Source organism: Heloderma suspectum, chromosome 16 (genome assembly GCF_057233095.1).
Source record: "Heloderma suspectum isolate Gila_16-S chromosome 16, 16-S_ref, whole genome shotgun sequence".
Classification (NCBI taxonomy): domain Eukaryota; kingdom Metazoa; phylum Chordata; class Lepidosauria; order Squamata; family Helodermatidae; genus Heloderma; species Heloderma suspectum.
Window position 1 is genome coordinate 23,374,321 of NC_139473.1, and position 23,801 is coordinate 23,398,121.

Sequence of the window (23,801 nt, forward strand, 5' to 3'; positions counted from 1 at the left end):
TCGTGGGACTAGGGGAATGAGGCCCTCTCAGAGGGCCCCTTATGGCAGGCACCCTTCCGGGCACTGTGGGGACTCCAAGCCCCATCAGCCCCAGCCTGTGTGGCTTTTGGCCAGGGATGATGGAGCTGTTGTCCAACACTGTCTGGATGGCCGCACATGCCCCAGCCCTGAGTTAAGCAAAACAAAGCAGCAGCCTGCTTGGTGCCCCCAGAGTGCAAGGGGGAACCAGGGCTGTTGAGAGATGCACACACGCGCTCCCCACCCCTCTGTGCACATGCCACAGGGGCCTAGTCTGGCCCTCTGAGCAGACAGCCACGCTGAGCCGGTCCAGGTTCCGGCCCTGCAGACGGCAGGGGAGGGGTGGGGGAGCTGCCCAAGGCGCCCCCCAGCCTCTGCAGTAGGAGAGGAGAGGTGTCTGGAGCTGCTGCCGCCATCCCTTTGATCGCTGATGGGGGCAGAGGTGGCCTCACGGGCTCTACGCAGGGGGATCTACATAAATAGCCAGCATAGAACCAGCCACGCGGATGCCGCCCCGATGACTACAATTGCTAGTTAGTAGCATTAGCCAAAGTACCTTTTGCATCTAAAGTCAGGCCATGGCCTTTAACAGCTCCAATTACCTTTGCTTTTGATTCCCCTCTCAATCAAGGAATGGCGTCCATTCGGAGGGGTGGTCCCTATGGCTGCAGACTGCCAGGAGAGAGATGTATCCCAGCAAACACGCCCTTTGGCCACCCCTCTGGACTCTTTTCTGTCCAGGATTCATTGCCAGCAAACAGCTTTCTCGGCTGATGGAACTCCGTCCCCAAAACAAACACTCGTCAATTAGCCACAGCGATAAGACCCACCCGCTTTTGGCCCACGGTGTGGCATGTCCACGTCGGAAGGGAAATCAACTTATTGCCACAGATCAATAGAAATGGAGTTGGCAGTATGCAAATACAGCCAGATGCATTGGCCACGCTGGCTGAGCGTGATGGGAGTGGCAGTCCAACACATCTGGAGGGCACCAGACTGGGGTGGCTGCTCTAGGAGGGTGGCCTCTGCAGAGAAAGTGGATCACAGAATTGCTCAGCCCAGCTTCCAGTTTTTAGCACGCTGCTTGCCTGGCTACCTTGGCACACCTTTGTGTGTGGAAAAGCAGGGCAGAAATTTGCTAACTAAATGGCATGAGTTTTCTATGGGTGAGAAGAGACCAGATTCCAGTTCTCTTCAAATCCACTACGCATTTGGCTTCACCTCGCTGTCAGATTTAAAATGCTATGTGAAATCTTCACAAAATAAATGCAGAAAGTAAGCAAAGTGCGTGGGACACAAAATGGGAAGAGTAAATGAAAATCACAATTTTTGTTCCCTGTGCACTGGAATGACGCAATTCACATTCCTCAGAGGGATCAGCCACACAGCAGCTCTCTCTGGGAATTGCCTCCTTGTCATTCTTCTCAGAAGGCTTCAGTTCACTGTCAGGGTGACATGCCTCTCCCTCGCCCACCACCACCAAGAGGGAGGACTGCTCGAGATGCAGACAGCGTCTCTTTCTCAACCCCCCTCTGAATCCTCTGCTCTTGACTGAGATAAATTAGCAGGGAGCGCGAGGGAGTGCTCGGTGTCCCGTCAAGGGCAGCTGCACAACCGATTGCGGCGCCTTCACCCTCGCCCGCTCATTATCTGCTTAGCTGCAGTGGAGATGCCGCCGCTCCACTACTGCAGGCAGGAGGAGATGCACGAACATCTCATCGCATGGCAGATGTAGTGAGGATGGCACGACCCTTCCAACAAGCGGCGCGCACTCGCCTGTGCGCACGCGACAACGCCTGGGGCCTGCCAGGCTCTGAGGGGCAGTGCACAATGGTGGGTGTGGAGGGTGGGGGTGGGGAGATGTGGCTTTTGCGGGAGGGGCCTCAATTATCCTTGGCTTCAGTAACAAGGTGCTACCAGTCTGCCAAGCATCATCCTGGCAGGGGGGGTCTGAACCCGCCATTCCACTTTCACATCTGTGCGGGCTCCTTGCAGAAGGGGGCTTCGCCCGGGGCGGAAACGCACCCAAAGCCTCAGGGCAGCAGGCGGAACGGAAAGGAGCGAGGCTGGGGGCTGCACACGTCTCAAGCGACCGGCGCGGCTGAAAAGCGCGGGCCAGGCGGCACCCACAAATACTCCCGCCATTCGAGATGGGCCCTTGGCTCTGGGCAGCGTTGCCGCTCATCAGCCTCTGTTTCGCCACCCCTGAGCATGAATGCAGAACAGCAGCCACCCCTTGGGAGCCAGGGCCTGCCCGCCCGGTACCTTGGTTTTCTTCCAGCTTCCCGATGGTCTCGATCTGCTCCACCAAGTCGTTGGAGTTCCACTGGCTCATCCCCAGGAGAATGGCGTTCTTGCCTTCCGCCACCTCCTCTGCAACAAGAGGAAAGAAAGAGCACCGGAACGTCAACAGCGGCCCAGAGAAACAAGGCCGGACGACCTCCTCACCAGCCACCACAGGAGTGGTTGAAATCAGGGGGCCTGGTCCCCAGACACACATCTCCTTTCCCCCCTACAGGAACAGACTCAGGAGGGTGCTGTGGTCGAGGGGGTCGAATGCTGCCATCCAGGAGATCCAGGAGAATCCACAGGGTCACAGCCCTCCTTCCCCTCTGCCAGTGCAATGGATGCCAGAGAGCCCTTTTTCGAGAAACAGCCCAACGGCCAGAGTTGGGCAATACCTTTCTGAGGACCGGCCCAAATGCCACAGAAGTGTGTACGCTTCTGCATTCTCCAGAACTCTTCATCAGGCTGGAGGGGGGGAGAAACAGAAGGGGGCTTTGGTCCTTCAAGAGCCTGCTCCCAAAGGGAGGAGAGCAATGGCGGGCGGGGGGGGGCCCTGCGGGGGGGGGCTTTGCTTGCCCCTGGCTTTTGCTGCCGCTCACTGTACAGGCAATGGCCCAGATCGCACCCTGCTGGCTCCCAAGAGGCACTGGGCTGGGCAGGCCACCACAGCTGAGACACGCTTCAAGGCTGAGCACCCCATCTCGAAATGGGGTGCAGGAGCTTCCCAACTGGGAGCCAGCCACCCCCATCCCCTGCCACCTCTTGGGGCACAAGGAGCCATGAGCCAGTAATCCAAAACTTCTGGAGGGCGCCAGGTAGGTCAAGGAGGCTGTTGTAGCCAGGGATGTCGAAGGAATCCGTCCGGGGGGGGGGGGGGTTGAGTTCACCGAGCTTTCAGAAGCTCGCCCCCCGCCCCGTGCTTCGGCTCCCCTCCCTGCAAGCTGGTCTGACTTAGCTGCATTGAGTCAGGCCAGCGCACGGATCTTCCTCCCCCACCCCTTTCCTGTAAATAGAGCTGGGAGTTGGGAGAGAGATGTGATGCGAGCTGGGTGACAGGTTGCTAGAAGACACAGTGTGTTGCTGGGAAGTGCAGGGAGATGTGGCGGAGGGCTGGGAGGAGATGTGACTCAGTGGGGGCTGGGAGAAGCGATGTGGGGAGGGAGGGAGATGCGATGGGGGAGACACCCCAGGTTGCTTGGATACATCATGGAGGGTGGGTGGGAGAGATGTAGTGAGGGGACAGTAGGAAACACGACAACGGCAGCAATGTGGGGGTGGGTAGAGGTCGGGGTGGGTCTGGGAGATTTTCTAGGTTTTTCTCATAAATAGCAAGTCCTGCAAATTACAGCCACAACTTGCGCAAATTACAGCTGAAATTTGCATTATTTGCGCAATTGTGGCTGTAATTTGCGGAAATTGCTTTTTATGACAAAAGAAAAGAACACCAACAAAGTTCCCAGGTTTCGGGAATAGACCCCCGGCTCCTCTTGCAAGGGCAAGCTGAATCGGGGCGCTGTAGGAATCTTTTGGGCCCCCAAAGGGCCAGATTTACCCACCTGGGACATTTATTTATTTATTTATTTATTTATTTCATTTCTATACCGCCCAATAGCCGAAGCTCTCTGGGCGGTTCACAAAAATTAAAACCAAACAACACACAATAAAACAATTTAAAATATATAGAACATTAAAACCACAATATAACAATACAACCACAATAAAACCTAGCAGCAGTGCAGGAGTTTAAAATACAGATTTAAAACAGCAAAGATAAAAATTTAGAAAGCTAAAATGCCTGGGAAAATAAAAAGGTCTTCACCTGGCGCCGAAAGGAATACAATGTAGGGGCCAGGCGAACCTCACTAGGGAGCTCATTCCAGAGCCAGGGTGCCACAGCAGAAAAAGCCCTCCTCCTAGTAGCCACCCACCTCACTTCCTTTGGCAGGGGCTGATGGAGAAGGGCCGCTGACGATGATCTTAAGGTCCGGGCAGGCACATATGGGAGGAGGCGATCCTTCAGGTAACCTGGTCCCAAGCCGTTAAGGGCTTTGAATGTTAACACCAGCACTTTGAATCGGGCCCGGAAATGGACTGGCAGCCAGTGCAGCTGGAAAAGTACTGGCGTAATATGAGCTCGCAGGCCAGTCCCTGTTAACAATCTTTTCAAAGGCAGCCCCACGTATAACGCATTAAAGTAATCCAGACGAGAAGTTATCAGAGCATGGATAACTGTAGCAAGGCTATCTCTGTCCAGATAAGGGCGCAGTTGGTATACCAGCCTAAGCTGATAAAAAGTGCTCCGTGCCACTGAGTTCACCTGTGCCTCAAGTGACAGTTCTGGATCAAAGAGCACCCCCAAACTACGAACCTGATCCTTTAGGGGGAGTGCAGCCCCCTCCGGAACAGGTTGAATATATTATATCACCTAGCCGGGCAGACGAACCACCCACTCACGGTACCTCCGTCTTGTCTGGATTGAGTTTCAGTTTATTAGCCCTCATCCAGTCCATTACCGTGCCCAGGCACTGGTTCAGAACAGCCACTGCCTCGCCTGGTTTTGATGAGAAAGAGAGGTAGAGCTGGGTGTCATCCGCATCTTGATGGCACCTCAGCCCACACCTCCGGATAACCTCCCCCAGCGGTTTCATGTAGATATTAAACAGCATGGGGGATAAAATAGAGCCCTGTGGAACCCCATGGCACAATTGCCATGGCACAGAGCAATAATCCCCCAGCACCACCTTCTGGAATCGGCCATCCAAGTAGGAGCGGAACCACTGTAGTGCAGTGCCTCCAACTCCCAGCCCATACAACCTATCCAGAAGGATACCATGGTCGATGGTATCGAAAGCCGCTGAGAGGTCCAGGAGAATCAACAGGGTCGCACTCCCCCTGTCCCTCTCCCGGCAGAGGTCATCCCACAGGGCGACCAAGGCAGTTTCCGTTCCAAAACCAGGCCTGAAGCCCGATTGAAATGGATCTAGATAATCCGTTTCATTCAAGAGTGCCTGGAGCTGTCCTACAACCACCCGCTCAAGCACCTTGCCCAGGAAGGGGATGTTGGCCACTGGCCTATAATTGTTAACATCCTCTGGGTCCAGGTTAGGCTTTTTCAGGAGTGGTCTAATTACTGCCTCTTTTAAAGCAGCAGGCACCACTCCCTCTCTCAAGGAGGAATTTACAACCTCCTGGACCCAGCCAGAGAACCCCTCCTTGTTTGATTTAATAAGCCATGAAGGGCAAGGGTCAAGCACACAAGTGGTCGATCGGACTTGGCCAAGCACCTTGTCCGCATCCTCAGACCTCAGTAACTGAAACTCATCCAATAAAACTGGACCAGACGGTGCTCTGAACGCCTCTACCAATGGAACTGCATTAATGGTGGTGTCCAATTCATGACGAATCTGAGCGACTTTATCCTCAAAGTGCCGCGCAAACTCGTCACAGCGTGCTACCGAGGGTTCCACCGTCTCTCCCCCTGGCCCAGAATGTAACAGGCCGCGAACCACTCGGAAAAGCTCCGCCGGACGACACTGAGAAGATGCAATGCTGGTGGAAAAGAGCTGCCTCTTTGCCACCCTCACCGCCACAGAGTAGGCTCGAGAGTGGGCTCTTACCTGTGTTCGGTCAGACTCAGCACAAGTTTTCCTCCACCTGCGTTCTAGCCGTCTCTCCTCTTGCTTCATTGCCCTCAGCTCAGGTGTATACCAAGGAGCTGGCCGGGCTCTGCGCAGAGGGAGAGGGCACTTGGGTGCGATCGTGTCAACCGCCCGAGTCATCTCTGCATTCCACAGAGCGACCTGGGCTTCGACAGGAGCACCAGCCATACCAGCAGGAAAATCCCCCAGAGCCCTCTGGAATCCATCGGAATCCATTAATCTCCGGGGGCCGACCATTTTAATAGGTCCCCCACCCTTGCAGAGGGGAAAGGCCGCCAGGAGTCTAAACCTCAGCAGGAAGTGATCTGACCATGACAAAGGGACGGATGTTAATTCCTCCACTTTCAGACATCCCTAGTTGTAGCCCTTCTCCAGAGGACAATGGCATCCAAGCCACTGACAGGTAGGTTTTTGTTATGTATATAGCAGCCTGGGGAAGGAACCAGCAGGAGTGGCGGAATCTGACTCTCTCCCGGCCAGGCACAGCTCTGACCCCCACCCCCACCCCAGCCTCCATCTGAGCTTCAAGGGACACTCTCAATGGCAGCTGCTCCTGACACAGAAATGCCCGTTTCTCAGCTGGAGTTTGTCTGCTCCTATTTACACGGCAAGAAACATGCCCCTTAAACCTGCAATCCTATGCCCACCTACCTGATAGTAAGCACTACTGAACTTAAAGGGACTTACTTCTGAGTAGACATAAATAGGATTGCACTGCTAGCAGCTAATGCTTCTGGGGCAGGGGGGATACAAACCCTCATTAATCACACGCACATCTTTTAAACATGGTTACAAATACAAATACAAAACCCCATTAGATACAAACCCCCATTAATCACACACAAATCTTTTAAATGTGGTGCCCATTCAATCAATAGTCAATCTGCTACCTCAGCTCCACAGTACAGGATTAAGGGTATCATACCTGCAGAACAAGGAGAGGAACTGTTTGGGATCTGGGGCTATTGCATGGTCTTAACTTGATGCTGGCTCTGTGCGCGTGCGCATTTCCCAGGGATATGAATCACAGCTGTCCCAGGCTATCTGTCTCTATATAATCTGTGGGAATTGGCACCACACCTAATTCTTATTAATGTAATTATTGTCTCCCATTGGCCAGCTATAAAAAAATGGTTTAGATAAAGGAACCTTTTGAACAGAAAATATTGTCACCAGTTCTGTCACTACTCACTTGGGGCTGCTATGGAGAGGCCTCTGTGCCTCTGTTCCAGGACAGATTCTGTTCATGCTCTAAATTACAGATCTGCCCTGGACCCTCTCCCTCGCCTTCTTTTCCTCCAGGGGTTCTGCAAGCACTATATAAACAGCCCACATCTGAACAGGTCTCACCCGTCACAGAAAGTCAGCTCTCGCTCTCTCCTTCGCCTTCTCGCTCTCCCCGCTGGCCTCTCCTCAACTCAAATCACCACGGCTTCAAAGAGCAACCCTCCATCCACCTTCATCTGGGGAGCCACTCTCCCTGCCTTGTGCAGCCCTACCCCAAGTCCAAAGCCTGGGTCACACCAGGGCGTGACAGAGACAGAGCGCAGCAACTGGCTTACAAATTCTGCTCAGAAGCACACCTTTTTTGGCAAGGTGATGCCTAACCCAGGTGTGGGCAGCCAAACACAAATACCAACTCCACACAGGCAGTTAACACAGACCCCCCTCCCACAGGACATTCTCCCACAGACATCCCCCTCCAGAAGGGCTCATCTTGATGGGCTTGCCTGGGAGAATGTCCTTCTGGGCGGGGGCCAGTGGGCCAGGCCCCACATTCTGCCAAGATCCTGGGGCTCTCTTCACAGGGACCCACGGCACCTTTGCTCCTCTGCAAAAGATCAGTTGCCCAGAGGCCCCCTCCCCAAAAGCCAAGGCTGAAGGCAGCAAGGCAAGGAGGTTTTGTCATGGTGGGCTTCATCCTGTCCAAACCAGCCCTCTCCGCACGCTCACGGGGAAGCATCTGGAGTGAGCATCCGCAGTGCTCAAGCGATCTCGTCGCTTCCCTTGCACAGTAACATTCATGTCTGTTCCCTCCGTTCCTCAAGGCAAACTGCGAGGGAGGGGGGATTTCCGCCCTCCTGCCCTTTCGGTTTATCTAGCTACACATTGCTGCATCAGGCAGCCACACGTGCTTCGTCACCAGGCAGAACTGCATTTTAGCGACAGAGTCCCTGAGCTGATCAGGCTGGGAGAAGCAGCTCTTGAGGGTGAGCAGCGGGCAGAAGCTGGCAGCACTGTGGTAGTCTCTGATTTCTGCAGCAACACCCCAGCAGGCTGCCTCGGGAACACAACTGAGCCCAGGCGGAGCCGCCCCGCGAAGACCACAGGAGGCGCCTGCCACGCGGTGCTCCGGCTGAGCGGGGGGGGTCCCACGAGCCCCACATCAGAAGGCGTAGCAGCAACTGCCAACGGCCCTCCGCAAAGGTGATATTAAAGAGACCCGGAGGAGCGCTTTTCGATAAAATCCTAAAAGGAGAAAAATGTAGCAGGGCGGCTGTGAGGATTACAATTAGATCATGCATGTGAAACACACTTGAAAGTGCTAGGCTACAGTATAATTATTAGTGTTGTTGTTGTTATTATTATTATTGCAAACCTCGTGCATCGAAGAATTCATCGTCGTCGGAGCTCTCCACGGAGTCACTGAGGATGCCTTGCATGGGCCACTGGGAGCTAAATTGGCGTAAACCAGCTGCAAAAGGGGGAGGGGAGAGAGTAACATTAGCAAAAAAGACTGAGGCCTGCAACAATGAGTCCAAGCAAAACTTCTTGATCAATTAAAAAGTTCCCCGATTGGTCACCAAAAAGAAAGGTATTTTAATGACATGAGCTTGCAAATACTGCAGAGGAATCCAAGCGGCATCTCGAGAGAGGGAAAGGAGAATGCCTCTTCTAAGGAAATGCACTTTGGTCTTGTGAACTTCTTTTCCTATGCAAAATTTATGCAGATGTAATCAGTCGCTGAACTACAACAGATCATAGAATCAAAGAATCATAGAATGTTAGGGTTGGAAGGGGCCTACAAGGTCATCGAGTCCAACCCCCTGCTCAATGCAGGAATCCAGGTCAGAGCATCCCTGACAGATGGCTGTCCAGCCTCGTCTTGAATGCCTCCAGTGTGGGAGAGCCCACCACCTCCCTAGGTCATGGGTTCCATTGTCGTATTGCTAATATGGAGAAAAAATATCATCCACTAAGGGCGGTGTCCTATGGTCCCTGGGAGGGCAGCCGAGGGACCGTAGGATTTTGGAGACCTCCTCTGACACCCACAGGCAGAGAAGGAAGTCCACCCCGAGAAGCCTCCTTTGTGTGGCGGACTTGCCGTTGCCCCTCTGCTGCCAGAGCTCTGATGGCAGAGAGGACAGTGAGGCGGCACTCCAGGGGTGCTTGGGGGGTGACTTATCCAAGGAAAGGGCCATCTCATGTGCCCCCCCGCCTCCCACCACCTTTCGCCCTGCTGGAGTAAGTCCAGCATGCCCACACCTCAGTGCTGAGAAAAGAGGGTGATGCAGCCACATCATCAAAACGCCCAGAGATGATGTGAGGTTCGGGTGCAGCCCCACATACCAGATGCGCTGCCTAGGGAGCTCCTGGGCGGGCAGATCTTGGCACAGAGCTCTGCCAGGGGAAACGCTCCAGCCCACGAGCCGGGATGCACCGACAGAGGCTGCTGCTGCGGCACATCCCCGTGCCAGACGGGCCAAAGCCAGGAAGAAGGGGCGGCCCCTGCCAGGCCTCGGATTCCCCTGGCCCCACACCAGTGTCATGCTATGTTGACAGAAGTGGTCCAGCGAGAAGCTCCAAGGTGATGGGCCCTTCTCCGTGCACTGGGGCTGTTTATAAGGTTTGGCATTTCCTTTTCCAGCTCAAAGAGTGGAAAACAGGTGTGTTACTGTGTGTACAACAGGTGTGCTACTGTGGACGCCGCTGGCACGCCGAGAGAATGTCAGATGCACTTGCTTGTTTTGGAATGCTGTGTACACCTCCCTGGGATCCCTTGTGGATGGAGGCCTGCTTTTAAATTTTAGGAATAAGTAAAATGATAAAACAAGAACAGCAAGACCAGCCAAGAAAAATATCATTTTACGCCTTCAACAACATGCAAAACAGTAAACAAGTCCCCCTTCCTGCCTGCAAATGCCTTAGAAAGTAAGGGCATCTTTAACTGTCTGCACTACCTATTTTTAATTAGCAATTTTTAATTATTATTGCTAGAAATACACACCCACAGCACCAACACGACTCTAAAAAGCCCTCAGATACCACCCAAAGCAGATAAAGGATCACCCAAGACCCGACTGTTCCGATTCTGGAAGGCAGGATGCCTTCAAAAGCAGATGACAGCTGTGGCGAGGGGCCAGGAGCTCAGTCCCTGTCAGGCGTGGGGAAGCTTTTCTCTGCCAGGGGGGCCCATTCCCACGGGTCATTCATCGGGGGCTGCAGGCCTCTCCTTCTGCCCAGCCCTTCTCGCTCCCCTGCTCGAGCAGGCTCTGAGGAAGGACAGAGGGTGCTCGCCAAAGGTCACATGCAAAGGGTCCCCACCCCCCACCATCCATTTCAGCCTCTCCCCCCTCCCCACAAAAGAGCCTTGATGGTTTTTTTAGCAGATAAGGCAGCATGTAAATGGTGACAGTAAATAAGTACATTTTCCCGCTCCTTCTCTCCCTCTGGGATAGTGCCACCTGTTCAACATTAGGCAGAGGGATGCCTTGTGGCTGACGGGCCCAGGGTTGCCGACCCCCGCCCTATGGGGAGAGGTTGAAGGACCTGGGTGTGAGGCTGCTCAGTGGCAATACCATCACCATCTTCACCATTTGAAAGCATGCCGCAGAGATAATGGCACAGATTGCTCTCCTGTGCCAGACGGCCAGGACCCATGCCAGTGGGATCACACGACAAGAGACAGGATTTAGAGCAGGGGTAGGCTGCCCACCTGTACCTTCCAAGTGTTGGACTGCAACTCCCATCCACCCCAGCCAGGATGGCCAATGGTCCAGGCCTATGGGAGTCGGAGTCCCAAATGTCCAGCAGGCACCAAGTTGCTCAATTCTGCTTCAGATTAAACGTTTGGAAGAGCTTCCCAATGACATGAGTGGCGTGATGGTGGAGCAGGCCCTCCCAGAGGCGGCAGGCGGTCCTTTCTGAGAGAGATGGATGTCCCGTCAGGGGTGCCACAGCATGGGCAGGGGGTTGGAACAGATGACCCTTGAGGTCCCTGCCAAGCCAACTCTATGGCTCCATCAATATATTTAAAAGAACATGGCAGCATCCCAAAGCCATTAGAGGGGGATGGGCCCACTGAGGGTCTCTCACGGGGAGATCCAAAGGGGTGGGGCCACTCCAGTCTCCTGAGGTGCACAGCGCCGAGGGGGGGTCCCCCCCGGCCAGGCCTGGGGTCCATTCTGGAAGAGGTCGTGGCAGCCTGCACGGTCTGTCCCAGGCCGGGGCCTGCTGCTGTGTCGGCCTCTTTCGGGCCTGTTTGGCTGTTGTGGAGCCCACCGAGGACCCCGGAACTGTTCTGTCGTAAGAACATCAGGAGAGCGGAGGCTGGATCAGGCCAAGGGCCCATCTAGTCCAGCATCCTGTTCACACTGGGGCCAATCAGCTGCCCATGGGAAGCCCAGAAGCAGGACAGGAGCGCAACAGCACCCTCCTGCCCATGTTCCCCAGCAGCTGGTGTACATGGGCTCGCTGCTTCTGGTACTGGAGGCAGCACAGAGCCATCGGGACTAGTAGCCACTGGTGGCCTTCTCCAGGAATTTGTCCTTTCCCCTTTTAAGGCCACCCAAAGTGGTAGCCAAGTCCATGGTTTAACTCTGCGCTGTGCAAAGAAGCCCTCCGTTTTATCTGTCCTGAATCTCCCACCAATCCGCTTCATGGGACGACCCCACTGGGTTCTGCTATTAGGAGAGAGGGAGAAAAACGCCTCCCTGTCCACATTCTCCACACCAGGCATCATTTTGTACACCTCTGTCATGCCTCCCCTCGCTCTCCCCTTCTCCAAGATAAACAGTCAAGGGGGCACAGCTCAGTGGTGGTGCTCCTGCCCATGCACAGAAGGCCCAGGTTCAATCCCCAGGATCTCCAGGTCAACGGATCTCAGACAGCCTCTCTCTGCCCAAGACGGCCCTGGAGGACAGCTGGGCATGGAAGAGAGCCCCTTCCCCAGCCTCTGGCCCAGTCTCTCATTCCCAGCCGCGCGGCCCGTGGGTGCTGCAGTCCAGTGCATCCAGAGGGCGCTGGACTGGAGAGCTCCTTGCCAAGGGACTCATTCCAGAGGTCTCGCAAAGCAGCTGATATCCCCAGCTCTTTCCACCCTCCCAGGCTCCTGTGCCCAAGCTGCCTGAGGAGAAGGCCACTCGTTCCGAGCAGTCTGTGCTCGCAGGGCAGTCCACACATCCCAACGCCTGAATAGCACTCTTACTATCATCCTTGATTCTGCCTTTCCCCCCCCCCCCACCCCAGTAGACACCAAGGCAGATTTAACCTAAATGTTTGGTGTGTTCCTCCTTTAGCCAAGTCCACTCTATTAATCCTGCTAAACCCACTTAATCTCTCTCTCTCTCTCTCTCTCTCTCTGTCTCAGGCCACAGTTTTCTAAAGGCAATTATGGCTCATGAACATGGCGCATGGAGCCAATATCTCGATCACTTTGCCTAGCTGGCAAGGAACCCGGGGAAGGCTAATTGCTTGGCTACATTAAATAAAGTCCACTTAGTGCTAAGTGCTCCCCGGCACACAAAGAACCCCTCCAAATTAAGCTGGAGGAGCTGACGAAGGCCTGGCTCATTGAGTGCTGGGGCTGATGAGGACAGATGTTTAGGACCGGCGTCCACCAGGTGCCCCAAGAATGTCCTTGTGCATCTCCAGCAGCGTCCCAGGCATTTACAGGTGCCAATGGTAGACGCCAGTACAGTCCTACTCCAGTGCCAGCACTGCAGGGCTGGCGTATGCCCCAGGGAAGCCCTACCGCAGGCCCTGAAGGCAATGGAAGATCTTCACCAGCTGCATATGCAGAGGTCGACTGTGGCAGAAGCGGGAGGGTCTGTTCAGCCGGTGCGGCTCATGGCCAGGAACAGACATCGTCTGTTCCTCCATGCGTTCGCCTAACCCAAACTTAAAGGCACCTCTGCCGGAGGTCCATCGCCACATCCCCATGGCAGACCAGGGGGCCCAGCTGGGAAGGCTTTGCACACTTCAGAGACTGAGAGACCTTGCTGGTTGAACTGTGTGGGATGACAGTGAGCACAGCACGGAGACTGCACAACGCAAACTGCAGGAGGGATGCTGAGGCAAGGCAGAGAAGCAGGCAAGAGCTGGAACTGGCAGGGAGCTCAAAAAAAAGCAAACAACATCGGCTGGGGAGGGGTGATGAGCATGATCAGGATTTAACCCTTTCCTACCCTACTCTGGGGTCCTGAGGAAAACCTCTTCCCGGGGAAGGTGCTATTCCCACTGGGAGGCCACCCCGCACTGTTGCCAAGGGGGATGCCCCCGCCGAAAGCAAACTCCGGCTTCAAAAGAGGGGTCTTCGTCCAGACTGGAACAGGGGAGGGGAGGGGAGGGAAGGGCTAACCCCCCACACTTGCTCAGGGCAATTACTAGCCCAGCCAGTGCTGCCTGCATGTTTAAGCCGCAGGCCTAGTCTGGCCCTTGGTCCAAAAGGAGGCAGAGCAGCCCAGGTGAGCTGGGAGCCGCCTATGCCAGCCAGGGCCCCCAAACCACCAGCGTGCAACTGAAGCGTCCCCTGTACCTCTGGGGCCTTCCAGGCCAAGGGCTCCCAGTGCACAACCCAAAGGCCTCGCACAGCTCGTCCGTCTTTTGCTCCTCAGCTGACTTTTTGTGGAAATAAAAGATCAGGACAAAGTGGTGGGGAACCACAGGAGAGCTACAACTGGAAGATGACAACATCTGGACTCTGTAGGTGATTTTGTTAACAACTGTCATGGGCCCGATCCTTCAAGGGCACACTCTGGCATTCTGACACAGGACACTCCAAAGCAGTGAGATCTTTTTGTTGCAGCAAATCTCGCAGTAAAAGCTTAATGGTTACACTCTCCAGAAATCATATAGCTAATTACTATCAGCTACAGTCAGGGGCCCCCTTCATGGATCACTGCCTTGTTGTGGCGAAGGGGCTTGCATAACTCAGTGAAGCCATAGGCTATGCCGTGCAGGGCCACCCAAGACGGACAGGTCATGGCAGAGAGTTCGGACAAAATGACAATGGTCCACTGGAGAAGGAAATGGCAACCCACTCCAGTATTCTTGCCAAGAAAACCCCATGGAACGTATCACAAGGCTAAAAGAGATGACGCCGGAAGATGAGCCCCTCAGGTCGGAAGGTGTCCAATATACTACTGGGGAAGAGCAGAGGGAATTTCCAAGTAGTGCCAGAAAGAGTGAAGCGGCTGGGCCAAAGCCAAAAGGACACTCAGCTGTGGATGTGTCTGGTGGTGAAAAGAAAATCCGATGCTGTAAAGAACAATATTGTTTAGGAACCTGGAATGTCAGATCAATGAATCAAGGTAAGCTGGAGGTGGTCAAACATGAGATGGCAAGATTGAACATCGACATCTTGGGAATCAGCGAACTAAAATGGACAGGCATGGGCGAATTTAATTCAGGTGACCATCATATCTACTACTGTGGGCAAGTATCCCTTAGAAGAAATGGAGTAGCACTTGTAGTCAATAAAAGGGTGGGAAAAGCAGTACTGGGGTACAATCTCAAAAATGACAGAATGATCTCAGTACAAATCCAAGCCAAACCATTCAACATCACAGTAATTCAAGTCTATGCCCCAACACTGAGGCCGAAGAAGCTGAGGTTGATCGGTTCTATGAAGACCTATAACAACTTCTAGAACTAACACCTTCTAGACCTAACACCAAAAAAAGATGTCCTCTTCATCATAGGGGATTGGAATGCTAAAGCAGGAAGTCAAGAAATCACCGGGATAACCAGCAAGCATGGCCTTGGTGTACAAAATGAAGCAGGACAAAGGCTAATAGAGTTTTGCCAAGAGAACACGCTGATGATAGCAAACACTCTTTTCCAACAGCACAAGAGGCGACTCTACACATGGACATCACCAGATGATCAATATCGAAATCAGATTGAGTATATCCTTTGCAGCCAAAGATGGAGAAACTCTATACAGTCAGTAAAAACAAGACCTGGAGCTGACTGTGGCTCAGATCATGAGCTGCTTCTTGCAAAATTTCGGCTTAAATTGAAGAACGTAGGGAAAACCACTAAACCATTCAGGTATGACCTAAATCATATCGCTGATGAATATACAGTGGAGGTGAGGAATAGATTTCAGGGATTAGACCTGATAGACAGAGTGCCTGAGGAACTATGGACGGAGGTCCGTAACATTGTTCAGGAGGCAGCAACGAAATCCATCCCAAAGAAAAAGAAATGCAAGAAAGCCAAGTGGCTGTCTGATGAGGCTTTACAGGACGCTGAGGAAAGAAGGGAAGCGAAAAGCAAGGGAGAAAGGGGAAGATATACCCAACTGAATGCAGAGTTCCGGAGAATAGCAAGGAGAGACAAGAAGGCCTTCTGAAATGAACAATGCAAAGAAATCGAGGAAAACAATAGAATGGGAAAGACTAGAGATCTTTTCAAGAAAATCGGAGATCTCAAGGGAACGTTTTGTGCAAAGACGGGCATGATAAAGGACAAAGAAGGCAGGGACCTAACAGAAGCAGATGAGATTAAGAAGAGGTGGCAAGAATACACAGAAGAACTATACAGGAAAGATCTGAATGTCCCTGATAGCCATGATAGTGCGCTCACTGAACTTGAGCTGGACATCCTCGACAGTGAAGTCAAGTGGGCCGTAGGAAGCATTAGTAACAACAAAGCTAGCGGAGATGACAGTATTCCAGCTGAGCTATTTAAAATCCTAAAAGATGATGCTGTTAAAGTGCTGCACTCAATATGCCAACAAATTTGGAACATTCAACAGTGGCTACAAGACTGGAAAAGGTCAGTTTACATTCCAATTCCAAAGAAGGGCAATGCCAAAGAGTGTTCAAACTACCGTACAATTGCGCTTATTTCACATGCCAGCAAGGTGATGCTCAAAATCCTACAAGCTAGGCTTCAGCAGTATGCGAACCGAGAACTAGCGGAAGTACAAGCTGGGTTTCGAAGAGGCAGAGGAACTAGAGATCAAATCGCCAACATTCGCTGGATCATGGAGAAAGCAAGAGAATTCCAGGAAAACGTCTATTTCTGCTTCAGTGACTATGCTAAAGCCTTTGATTGTGTGGATCACAACAAACTCTGGCAAATTCTTAAAGAGATGGAAGTACCAGAGCACCTTACCTGTCTCCTGAGAAACTTGTATGAGGGACAAGAAGCAACAGTAAAAACAGGACATGGAACAACCAAGTGGTTCAAAATTGGGAAAGGAGTACGACAAGGCTGTATATTGCCGCCCTGCTTATTTAACTTATATGCAGAGTACATCATGAGAAACGCGGGTTGGATGAATCACAGGTCAGAACTAAGATTGCCGGGGGAATTATCAACAACCTCAGATACGCAGACGATACCACCCTAATGGCAGAAAGCAAAGAGGATCTAAAGTGCCTCTTGTTGTGGGTGAATGTGGAGAGTGCAAAAGCTGGTTTGAAACTCAACATTAAAAAAACGAAGATCATTGCATCTGGCCCCATCACTTCCTGGCATATAGAAGGGGAAAAAAAGGAAGCAGTGACAGATTTTATCTTCTTGGGCTCCAAGATCACCGCAGACAGTGACTGTAGCCACGAAATTAAAAGACGCTTGCTCCTTGGGAGGAAAGCTATGGCAAACCTGGACAGCATAGTAAGAAGCAGAGACATCACCTTGCCGACAAAGGTCCCCATAATCAAAGCTATGGTTTTCCCAGCAGTAACTTATGGCTGTGAGAGCTGGACTATAAGGAAGGCTGAGCGCCGAAGAATTGATGCTTTCGAACTGTGGTGCTGGAGAAGACTCTTACGAGTCCCCTGGACTGCAAGGAGGTCAAATCAGTCCATCCTCAAGGAAATCAACCCTGAGTGCTCATTGGAAGGACAGATACTGAAGCTGAAGCTCAAATATTTTGGCCACCTAATGCGAAGAGAAAACTCCCTGGAAAAGACCCTGATGCTGGGAAAGACTGAAGGCAAAAGGAGAAGGGGACAGCAGAGGATGAGATGGCTGGATAGCACCATCGATGCACTGAATATGAACTTGAGGACACTCCAGGAGAGAGCAGAGAACAGGAAGGCCTGGCGTGCTGTGGTCCATGGGGTCACGAAGAGTCGGACACAACTTAACAACTGAATAACAACAACAACAATCAGGGCCAGAAATATTGAAACAAGTGTAACTGTTTTGGCAGTTGGCCTCTGTCCACCACCACATTGAAGTTGAAAGGAAACACAACCAGATGGGGGCGAAGTCAGGACTTCCAGCTGTAATTCAAGGGGTGTGACAAAAGTGAAATTTTATTGTTTTAAATTGTTTTGTGGGGGTTGTACATCGCCCAGAGTGGCTGGGTGACCAGTCAGATGGGCGATTAATAAATTTAATAAATAAATAAATAAATAAAAGTGGGGCACTAACCATTCAGGAAGGACAGCCAGTGGCATACACACACACCCATCGTTGGTGGCTCATAAGTAATGGAACGAATGGCTGACAAGCAGCTGCATGGCCAGGCGTGGCCTGTTTCCTGGGTGCCTCCTGACCAAACAAGCAGATGAAAGGCCTGGAGGTGGTTCTGAGTGTTACATTTGCATTTGGTAGCTGTTCACTGGAATTCCCAACATGAAGCCCAAAGAGGTGTCCATGTGCGTGAAGGAGGCCATCATTAGGCTGAGGAAACAACATAAACCCATCAGAGAGATAGCAAACACAGTGGGAGTGGTCAACACAACAGTTTTGAACATCCTGAAAAAGAAGGAATTAACTGGCAAGGTCAGCAACAGCAAAAGGCCTGGAAGACCACGGAAGACAACTAAAGTGGATGACTGCAGAATGCTGCTCATGGTGAAGAGGAACCCTTTCACATCTAGCCAGGTCAAGAACACTCTTGCGGAGGTAGGCATGTCATTGTCACCATCTACAGTCAAGAGACGGCTTTATGAATGTAAATACAGAGGCCTCACAACAAGGTGCAAACCACTGGGAACGCTCAAGAACCAAAAGACCAGATTAGCCTTTGCCAGCAAACACCTTAAAAAGCCTTCCCAGTTCTGGAATAAGATTATTTGGACTGATGAAACCAAGATTAACTTGTACTAGAATGATGGGAACAGAAAAGTATGGAGAAGGAACAACTCATGATCCAAAGGCTCTGGATAGGGGTGAATGCTCCTTCCTTGTTCTCCTCGACCTCTCAGCGGCTTTTGATACCGTTGACCATGGTATCCTCCTGGACCGCCTGGAGGGGTTGGGCATTGGAGACACCGTATTGTGGTGGTTCCGGTCCTTCCTCTCCAGCAGGTACCAGAGGGTAGCACTGGGAGAGGAGGTTTTGGACCCGTGGCCACTCACTTGTGGGGTGCCACAGGGTTCCATCCTCTCCCCGATGCTATTTAACATCTATGTGAAGCCGCTGGGGGCTATCATCAGGAGGTTTGGGGTGCAGTGTCATCAATATGTGGATGACACGCAGCTCTACCTCTCATTCAAATCTTTACCAAGGTTGGCTGTAGAATCCCTGTCCAAATGTCTGGAGACGGTGAGTGGCTGGATGGGGAGGAATAAGCTGAACCCTGACAAGACCAAGGTACTTTTGGTGGGAGACCAGAGGAGGTGGGGGGATGTTGACCTGGTGTTGAATGGAGTACGGCTACCCTTGAAAGACCAGGTCCGCAGCCTGGGGGTCATTTTGGACTCCCAGCTGTCCATGTCAGTTGTTTTCCGGGCCAAATTCAAGGTGTTGGTTTTGACCTTTAAAACCCTATATGGTTCCAGCCCAGCCTATCTTAAGGAGTGCCTCCAGCAGCACCAGACAGGCCGCTTAACAAGATCAGCCTCGGATGGCCTTCTCTCTGTCCCATCAGCCAGGACAGCCAGACTGGTGGGGACGAGGGAGAGGGCCTTTTCTGTGGTGGCCCCCACTCTGTGGAACTCCCTCCCTAGGGAACTTCGTCATGCCCCCTCTTTAATGAGCTTCCATCGTGCATTAAAAACGTGGTTGTTCAGGCAGGCATTTGGGATGGGTTAGGGTATTTTAGAAAATGTTTTTATTGTAGAATTGTATTGTTTTAAACTGTTTTATTGTATGCTGTACATCACCCAGAGTGGCTGGGTGATCAGCCAGATGGGCGATTAATAAATTTAATAATAATAATAATAATAATAATAATAATAATAAAAATATACCACATCATCTGTCAAACATGGTGGATATGGCATGGGCATGTATGGCTGCCAATGGAACCGGGTCACTGGTGTTTATTGATGACCTGACTGCTGATAAAAGCAGCAGGATGAATTCTGAAGTGCATAGGCCTGTACTTTCTGCTCTGATCCAGCCAAATGCTGCCAAACTGATAAGATGCCGCTTCATATTGCAGATGGACAATGACCCAAAACATACAGCAAAAGCTACCCAAGAGTTTCTCCAGGCAAAGAAGTGGGATGTTCTTCAATGGCCAAGTCAGTCACCGGATCTCCACCCAACAGAGCATGCTTCTCACTTACTGAAGACTGAAGGCAGAAAGACCCACAAACAAGCAGTGGCTGAAGGCAGCTGCAGTGAAGCCTGGCAAAGCATCTCGAGGGAGGGAACTCAGCATTTGGTCATGTCCATGGGTTCCAGACTTCAGGCAGTCATTGGCTGCAAAGGATTTTCATCCAGGTATTAAAGGCGATCCTTAAGTTTGAAATGATGTTGGTTTGCTCCGTTACTTATGAGCCGCCAACGATGGGGGTGTGTGTCTGCCACTGGCTGTCCTTCCTGGTTAGTGCCCCACTTTTGTCACACCCCTTGAATTACAGCTGACAGTCCTGACTTTGCTCCCATCTGGCTGTGTTTCCTTTCAACTTCAATGTGGTGGTGTACAGAGGCCAACTGCCAAAACAGTTATCCTTGTTCCAATATTTCTGGCCCTGACTGTATATGATTTCTGAAGAGTGTAACAATTAAGCTTTTATTGTAGGATTTGCTACAATAAAAAAGTCTTACTAATTGGTGTGCCCTGTGTCAGAATGCCAGAGTGTGTGCTTGAAGGACTGAGCCTACAACAATATTAACATACTTATGCCACCATTTTTTTGCCAATAGGCCATGAAGTGCACAACAAATTTAAAATAAAACCATAAACACAGAAAACAATTACTAAAACCATTCCAGATATGACTGTTCTTACTGCTTTGCATGACACAGGGAGATTGCACCATAGCAGCCTCGTCTGGAAACACCCTGAGCACCGGCAGCTAACCCACCGCACACGGCGCTCCTCTTCCCCCACCCCACCCCACCCTGCTCCATCCCATCCCAGACCCGCCCCTTCCCGTTATTTTCCCTGTGTTGAGTTTTAAGATTACTAAGCTCCTTGCAGCACAGACCTGGACCATTCTTCTCTGTCAAGCCTCATTCACGCTGATGGCACTGTATCAACACATCATAATTATTATGTTTAATATGGGTTTTCACAGAAAGATATTCACCACTGGTCTATAAAAGTCTGTACTGCTGGCTGCTGGCAAAGTTTGACATGCTGTGAACATCCCCCGAAGTAATTTTTTTTGCTGAAGGATCCACATAGAGGAACAAATCCTAGGGCACAATCCTATGCATCCTTAGACGGAAAAATGTCCTACAACTCCCAGCATTCCCAGGCAGCTGTGCTGGCTAGGGAATGCTGGGAATCGTAGGACTTCTGCTTAAACAAGCATAAGAATGTGTCCTTACTCTCTCTTTTCCTGGCTGCTAAATTGGCATGAAAGGAACTTTCTTGAAAAAGCACCCTCTTTAAGAATGCATTTTTTCAACTTTTCTCTTTCGAATTCCTTCACTGGTATGTGTGTTACATTTCTATACTGCCCCACAGCCGAAGCTCTCTGGGCAGCTCACAAGCTCCGTTGGGAGAGCTCTCAATATTGCCTGAGGCTCTGTTTGCTCTCCCAACAAATCTACATCTCCCATCCAAAACTAAAGGGAAGCAGGTGTCCCCCAGGCCCAAAGACATGAAGCGGCAGCTCACTGGCTGAGATGGCCTCCTGCCGCCATTTCTCCAGGCTACTGTTTCCAGACAGAGCGCAGCCCCGGGCCATTTCCCCGCAACACCCACTTGGCTTTAGGCAAAGCACCGGAGGCGACAGGCACCCAAGTCGCACTAGCAGCGAGCGGCAGCGGAGATGGACCCCGTGTGGACTTGGCCTTCTCTTAGAAAGACTCGCCAGTTTGTGGACAGTTTGGTTACGAGAGGAGGGGCCGTGCCGGTGGGGCCACCACTGTGGCCCTCTACGCCGGGAAGGGGGAAGGGGCACAGGCTAGGCTGGGATGGCGCTCTCGGGCTGCGTTCTCCCTTGGAAGGAAGCCCAGCCTCTTCCCCTGAAGAATATTTGGGGACAAACGGCCATTGCTCAGTGGCGACAGGAAGGCGCTCCGCACCTGTTCGGGAGGCCCGTTCTGGCTAATGTCACCATTTCGTATCTTTTTCTCAAAGGGAGGGGTGGGGCTAATAAGGGGTGGATAAAGCTCCAACAGCCATGTTTTGAGAACTCTCCAGGCACTAGACATGGGATCTGACAAAGCGCAGGGCTTTGGTGGTAGCTCCGGAGCGCTCCCTGGAGAGAGTAACATGCTCCTCTCAGATTTGTTTTGAAAAAGCCATAAAAAAACCTGTTATGGTGCTAAGCCAGCAGAAATTAACTTGGATCCACTGGAGTACATGTTGTGTGCGTGCGTGGTTTGTTTGTTGCTTCTTCTGAATTTGTTACAGGGTGTTGTTTCATTTTATTTTAAAAACATAAATACTAGAAACAAATGGAAGTGAATAAAACACAGCATGGGCAAGAGACTTCCCACTTTCTTCTTCCACCACCGCTGTGTCTCAATTTAATAGGGGAGGAGGAGAACCAGGGTGGGACCCCAATTTGTCCCACAAATCCCATACTCTGGAAGAGGGGTCACAAATGCAGGGGGAGGGGGGATATTGATCTGGAGATCCAGATACTGATCCGCCCCCTGAGCCCCATCTAATGGCCACTTTCAAGATGGAGGTGAACCACTGACTCAAACCTTGCCTGCTGCTGGAAAACCCACAGCCCTTCAGTGGGGAGAAGACAAGGGGCAATTGTGGATCACAGCTCATCTCCCACAGACCATATAACCAAGCCCCGCCCAATGAATGTGCAAAGTTCCATTTAAGCCCAAAGGGCCGGCTGACAGCCTGCTTCTCAGAACATGGATTGGCAGTGGGAGATCGCAAGCGTGAGCTTCAGTGCCTGCCCACTGAAAGCAAAGAAGCAGGAAAAAGCAAAGCTCCTCCTATTAATTCACAGAAATTGAATCAGCCACTAATGGCTCGTTGAATGAAAAGCCAGACATTGATTTTAATTAAGCCAAATTGGGGAAACGCCAGAGAAGAACGGGCAGCCAGAAGGTGAAGAGAGGCATGGGCGCAAGGAGGAGGAGGACTGCAGAAAGGGGGATGTAGAGAAGGGACGCCTGGCGCTTCAGGGGTGAGGTACTCTGTGCATGCTCAGATGCCCCCACATCCTAATTATTACATCACACATTCCAGAGCTCAGCCATCACGTGCAAAACTTATCAGTCCTGGTGTGACCTGCTCAAATTATGAAGCCGGGGTGAAAGGGAGCCAAAAAGGACACCGAGGTTGCCCAAAGGCTGCCATTCCACTGCCTCTCCTGGCTGCTGACTTCAAAGGAGGGGGCCAGCAGCCCTTAGATGCCAGGCCCAGGGCAGGGGGGAGGAAGTGTCTACACAGACACCACGGCTGCAAACTAGTGTAACAGCCACTCCCACCTCCACCACCAGGAATCGCAGCTCTGTGAAGCAGAGACCTTTAGAAGCCACCAGAAAATTTTCGGGGCACAAGAACAATTCCCAGCATCCTTTAGGGGAAGCCGAGGCACTTGGACTAGCAGGAAAAGGCATTTATAGTGTAGATCAGCCTCCCCCCACCTGGCACCATCCAGATGTGGGGGCGTGTGCCAACACGTCTGGAAGCTGGTGTGGATACACCGGGGGGAGGGGGGATCATGTTGCTTGTAGGGCTGCAAAGTGAGAAGTGGGGCTAGGCTGGCACATGCCCCACACACGGCCCCTGCCCCGAGAGCCTGCACAAGAGTAGCTTGGGCCGCTTTGCGGCGGGGAGCAGAGTGCCTGGCTCCCTAGGCCCTTGGGAGGAACAGGACGGCGCATGCAAGTGGCAGCCGTTTCCCTTGCCTCCCACCATTCACGAGCGACAAGGAGCCCCTGAAGGCTGCTGGCTGAGGCTGTGCCCCCTCAAGCTAGAGAAATGGCTCCCTCTCCCCCAACCCCCGAGGAAGCCCTGCCCAGCCCAGACAGTCCGGAGAAGCCCAGGGGTTAAAACACAACCATCAGCCAGCTACGGCATCCCCAACAACAACAGACCTATTTGGGGCACTTCGCCTTGCGGGTGGCCCCTCTCTGCAGCTGCTGTGAGACTTCTGCGGTGGAGCTTTCCCATCCTCACAACTGCTGGCAAAGCGGGTCTTTCTCCCCATCTGACAGCAGAAAACACAGCAACTGGAGCCCCCCCCCCCGCCTTGAAAAGCTGCCCCAGTGGATCTGTCCTGCATGCGGCCATCCAAGGCAAACAGCCTCGCCTCCGTCCCCACAGGAAC

The 23,801-nt window shown here is 52.2% G+C and overlaps 1 protein-coding gene across 8 annotated transcripts in view; it reads right to left on the reverse strand.

Annotated features, from left to right (window-relative positions):
• Positions 1 to 23,801, reverse strand: part of PITPNM3 (PITPNM family member 3) — a 107,030-nt gene that overhangs the window by 57,833 nt on the left and 25,396 nt on the right. For 7 of the 8 annotated variants that reach the window (XM_084822765.1, XM_084822762.1, XM_084822759.1 and 4 more), the window contains exons 2-3: positions 8,563 to 8,658; positions 2,284 to 2,391 (exon numbers count right to left, since the gene is read on the reverse strand). In XM_084822765.1, the coding sequence (XP_084678891.1) occupies positions 2,284 to 2,391; positions 8,563 to 8,658 (204 nt within the window). Of the gene's footprint in view, positions 1 to 2,283; positions 2,392 to 7,693; positions 7,993 to 8,562; positions 8,659 to 23,801 lie in introns of those variants that run through there. The other variant, XM_084822763.1, reaches the window with a different exon arrangement.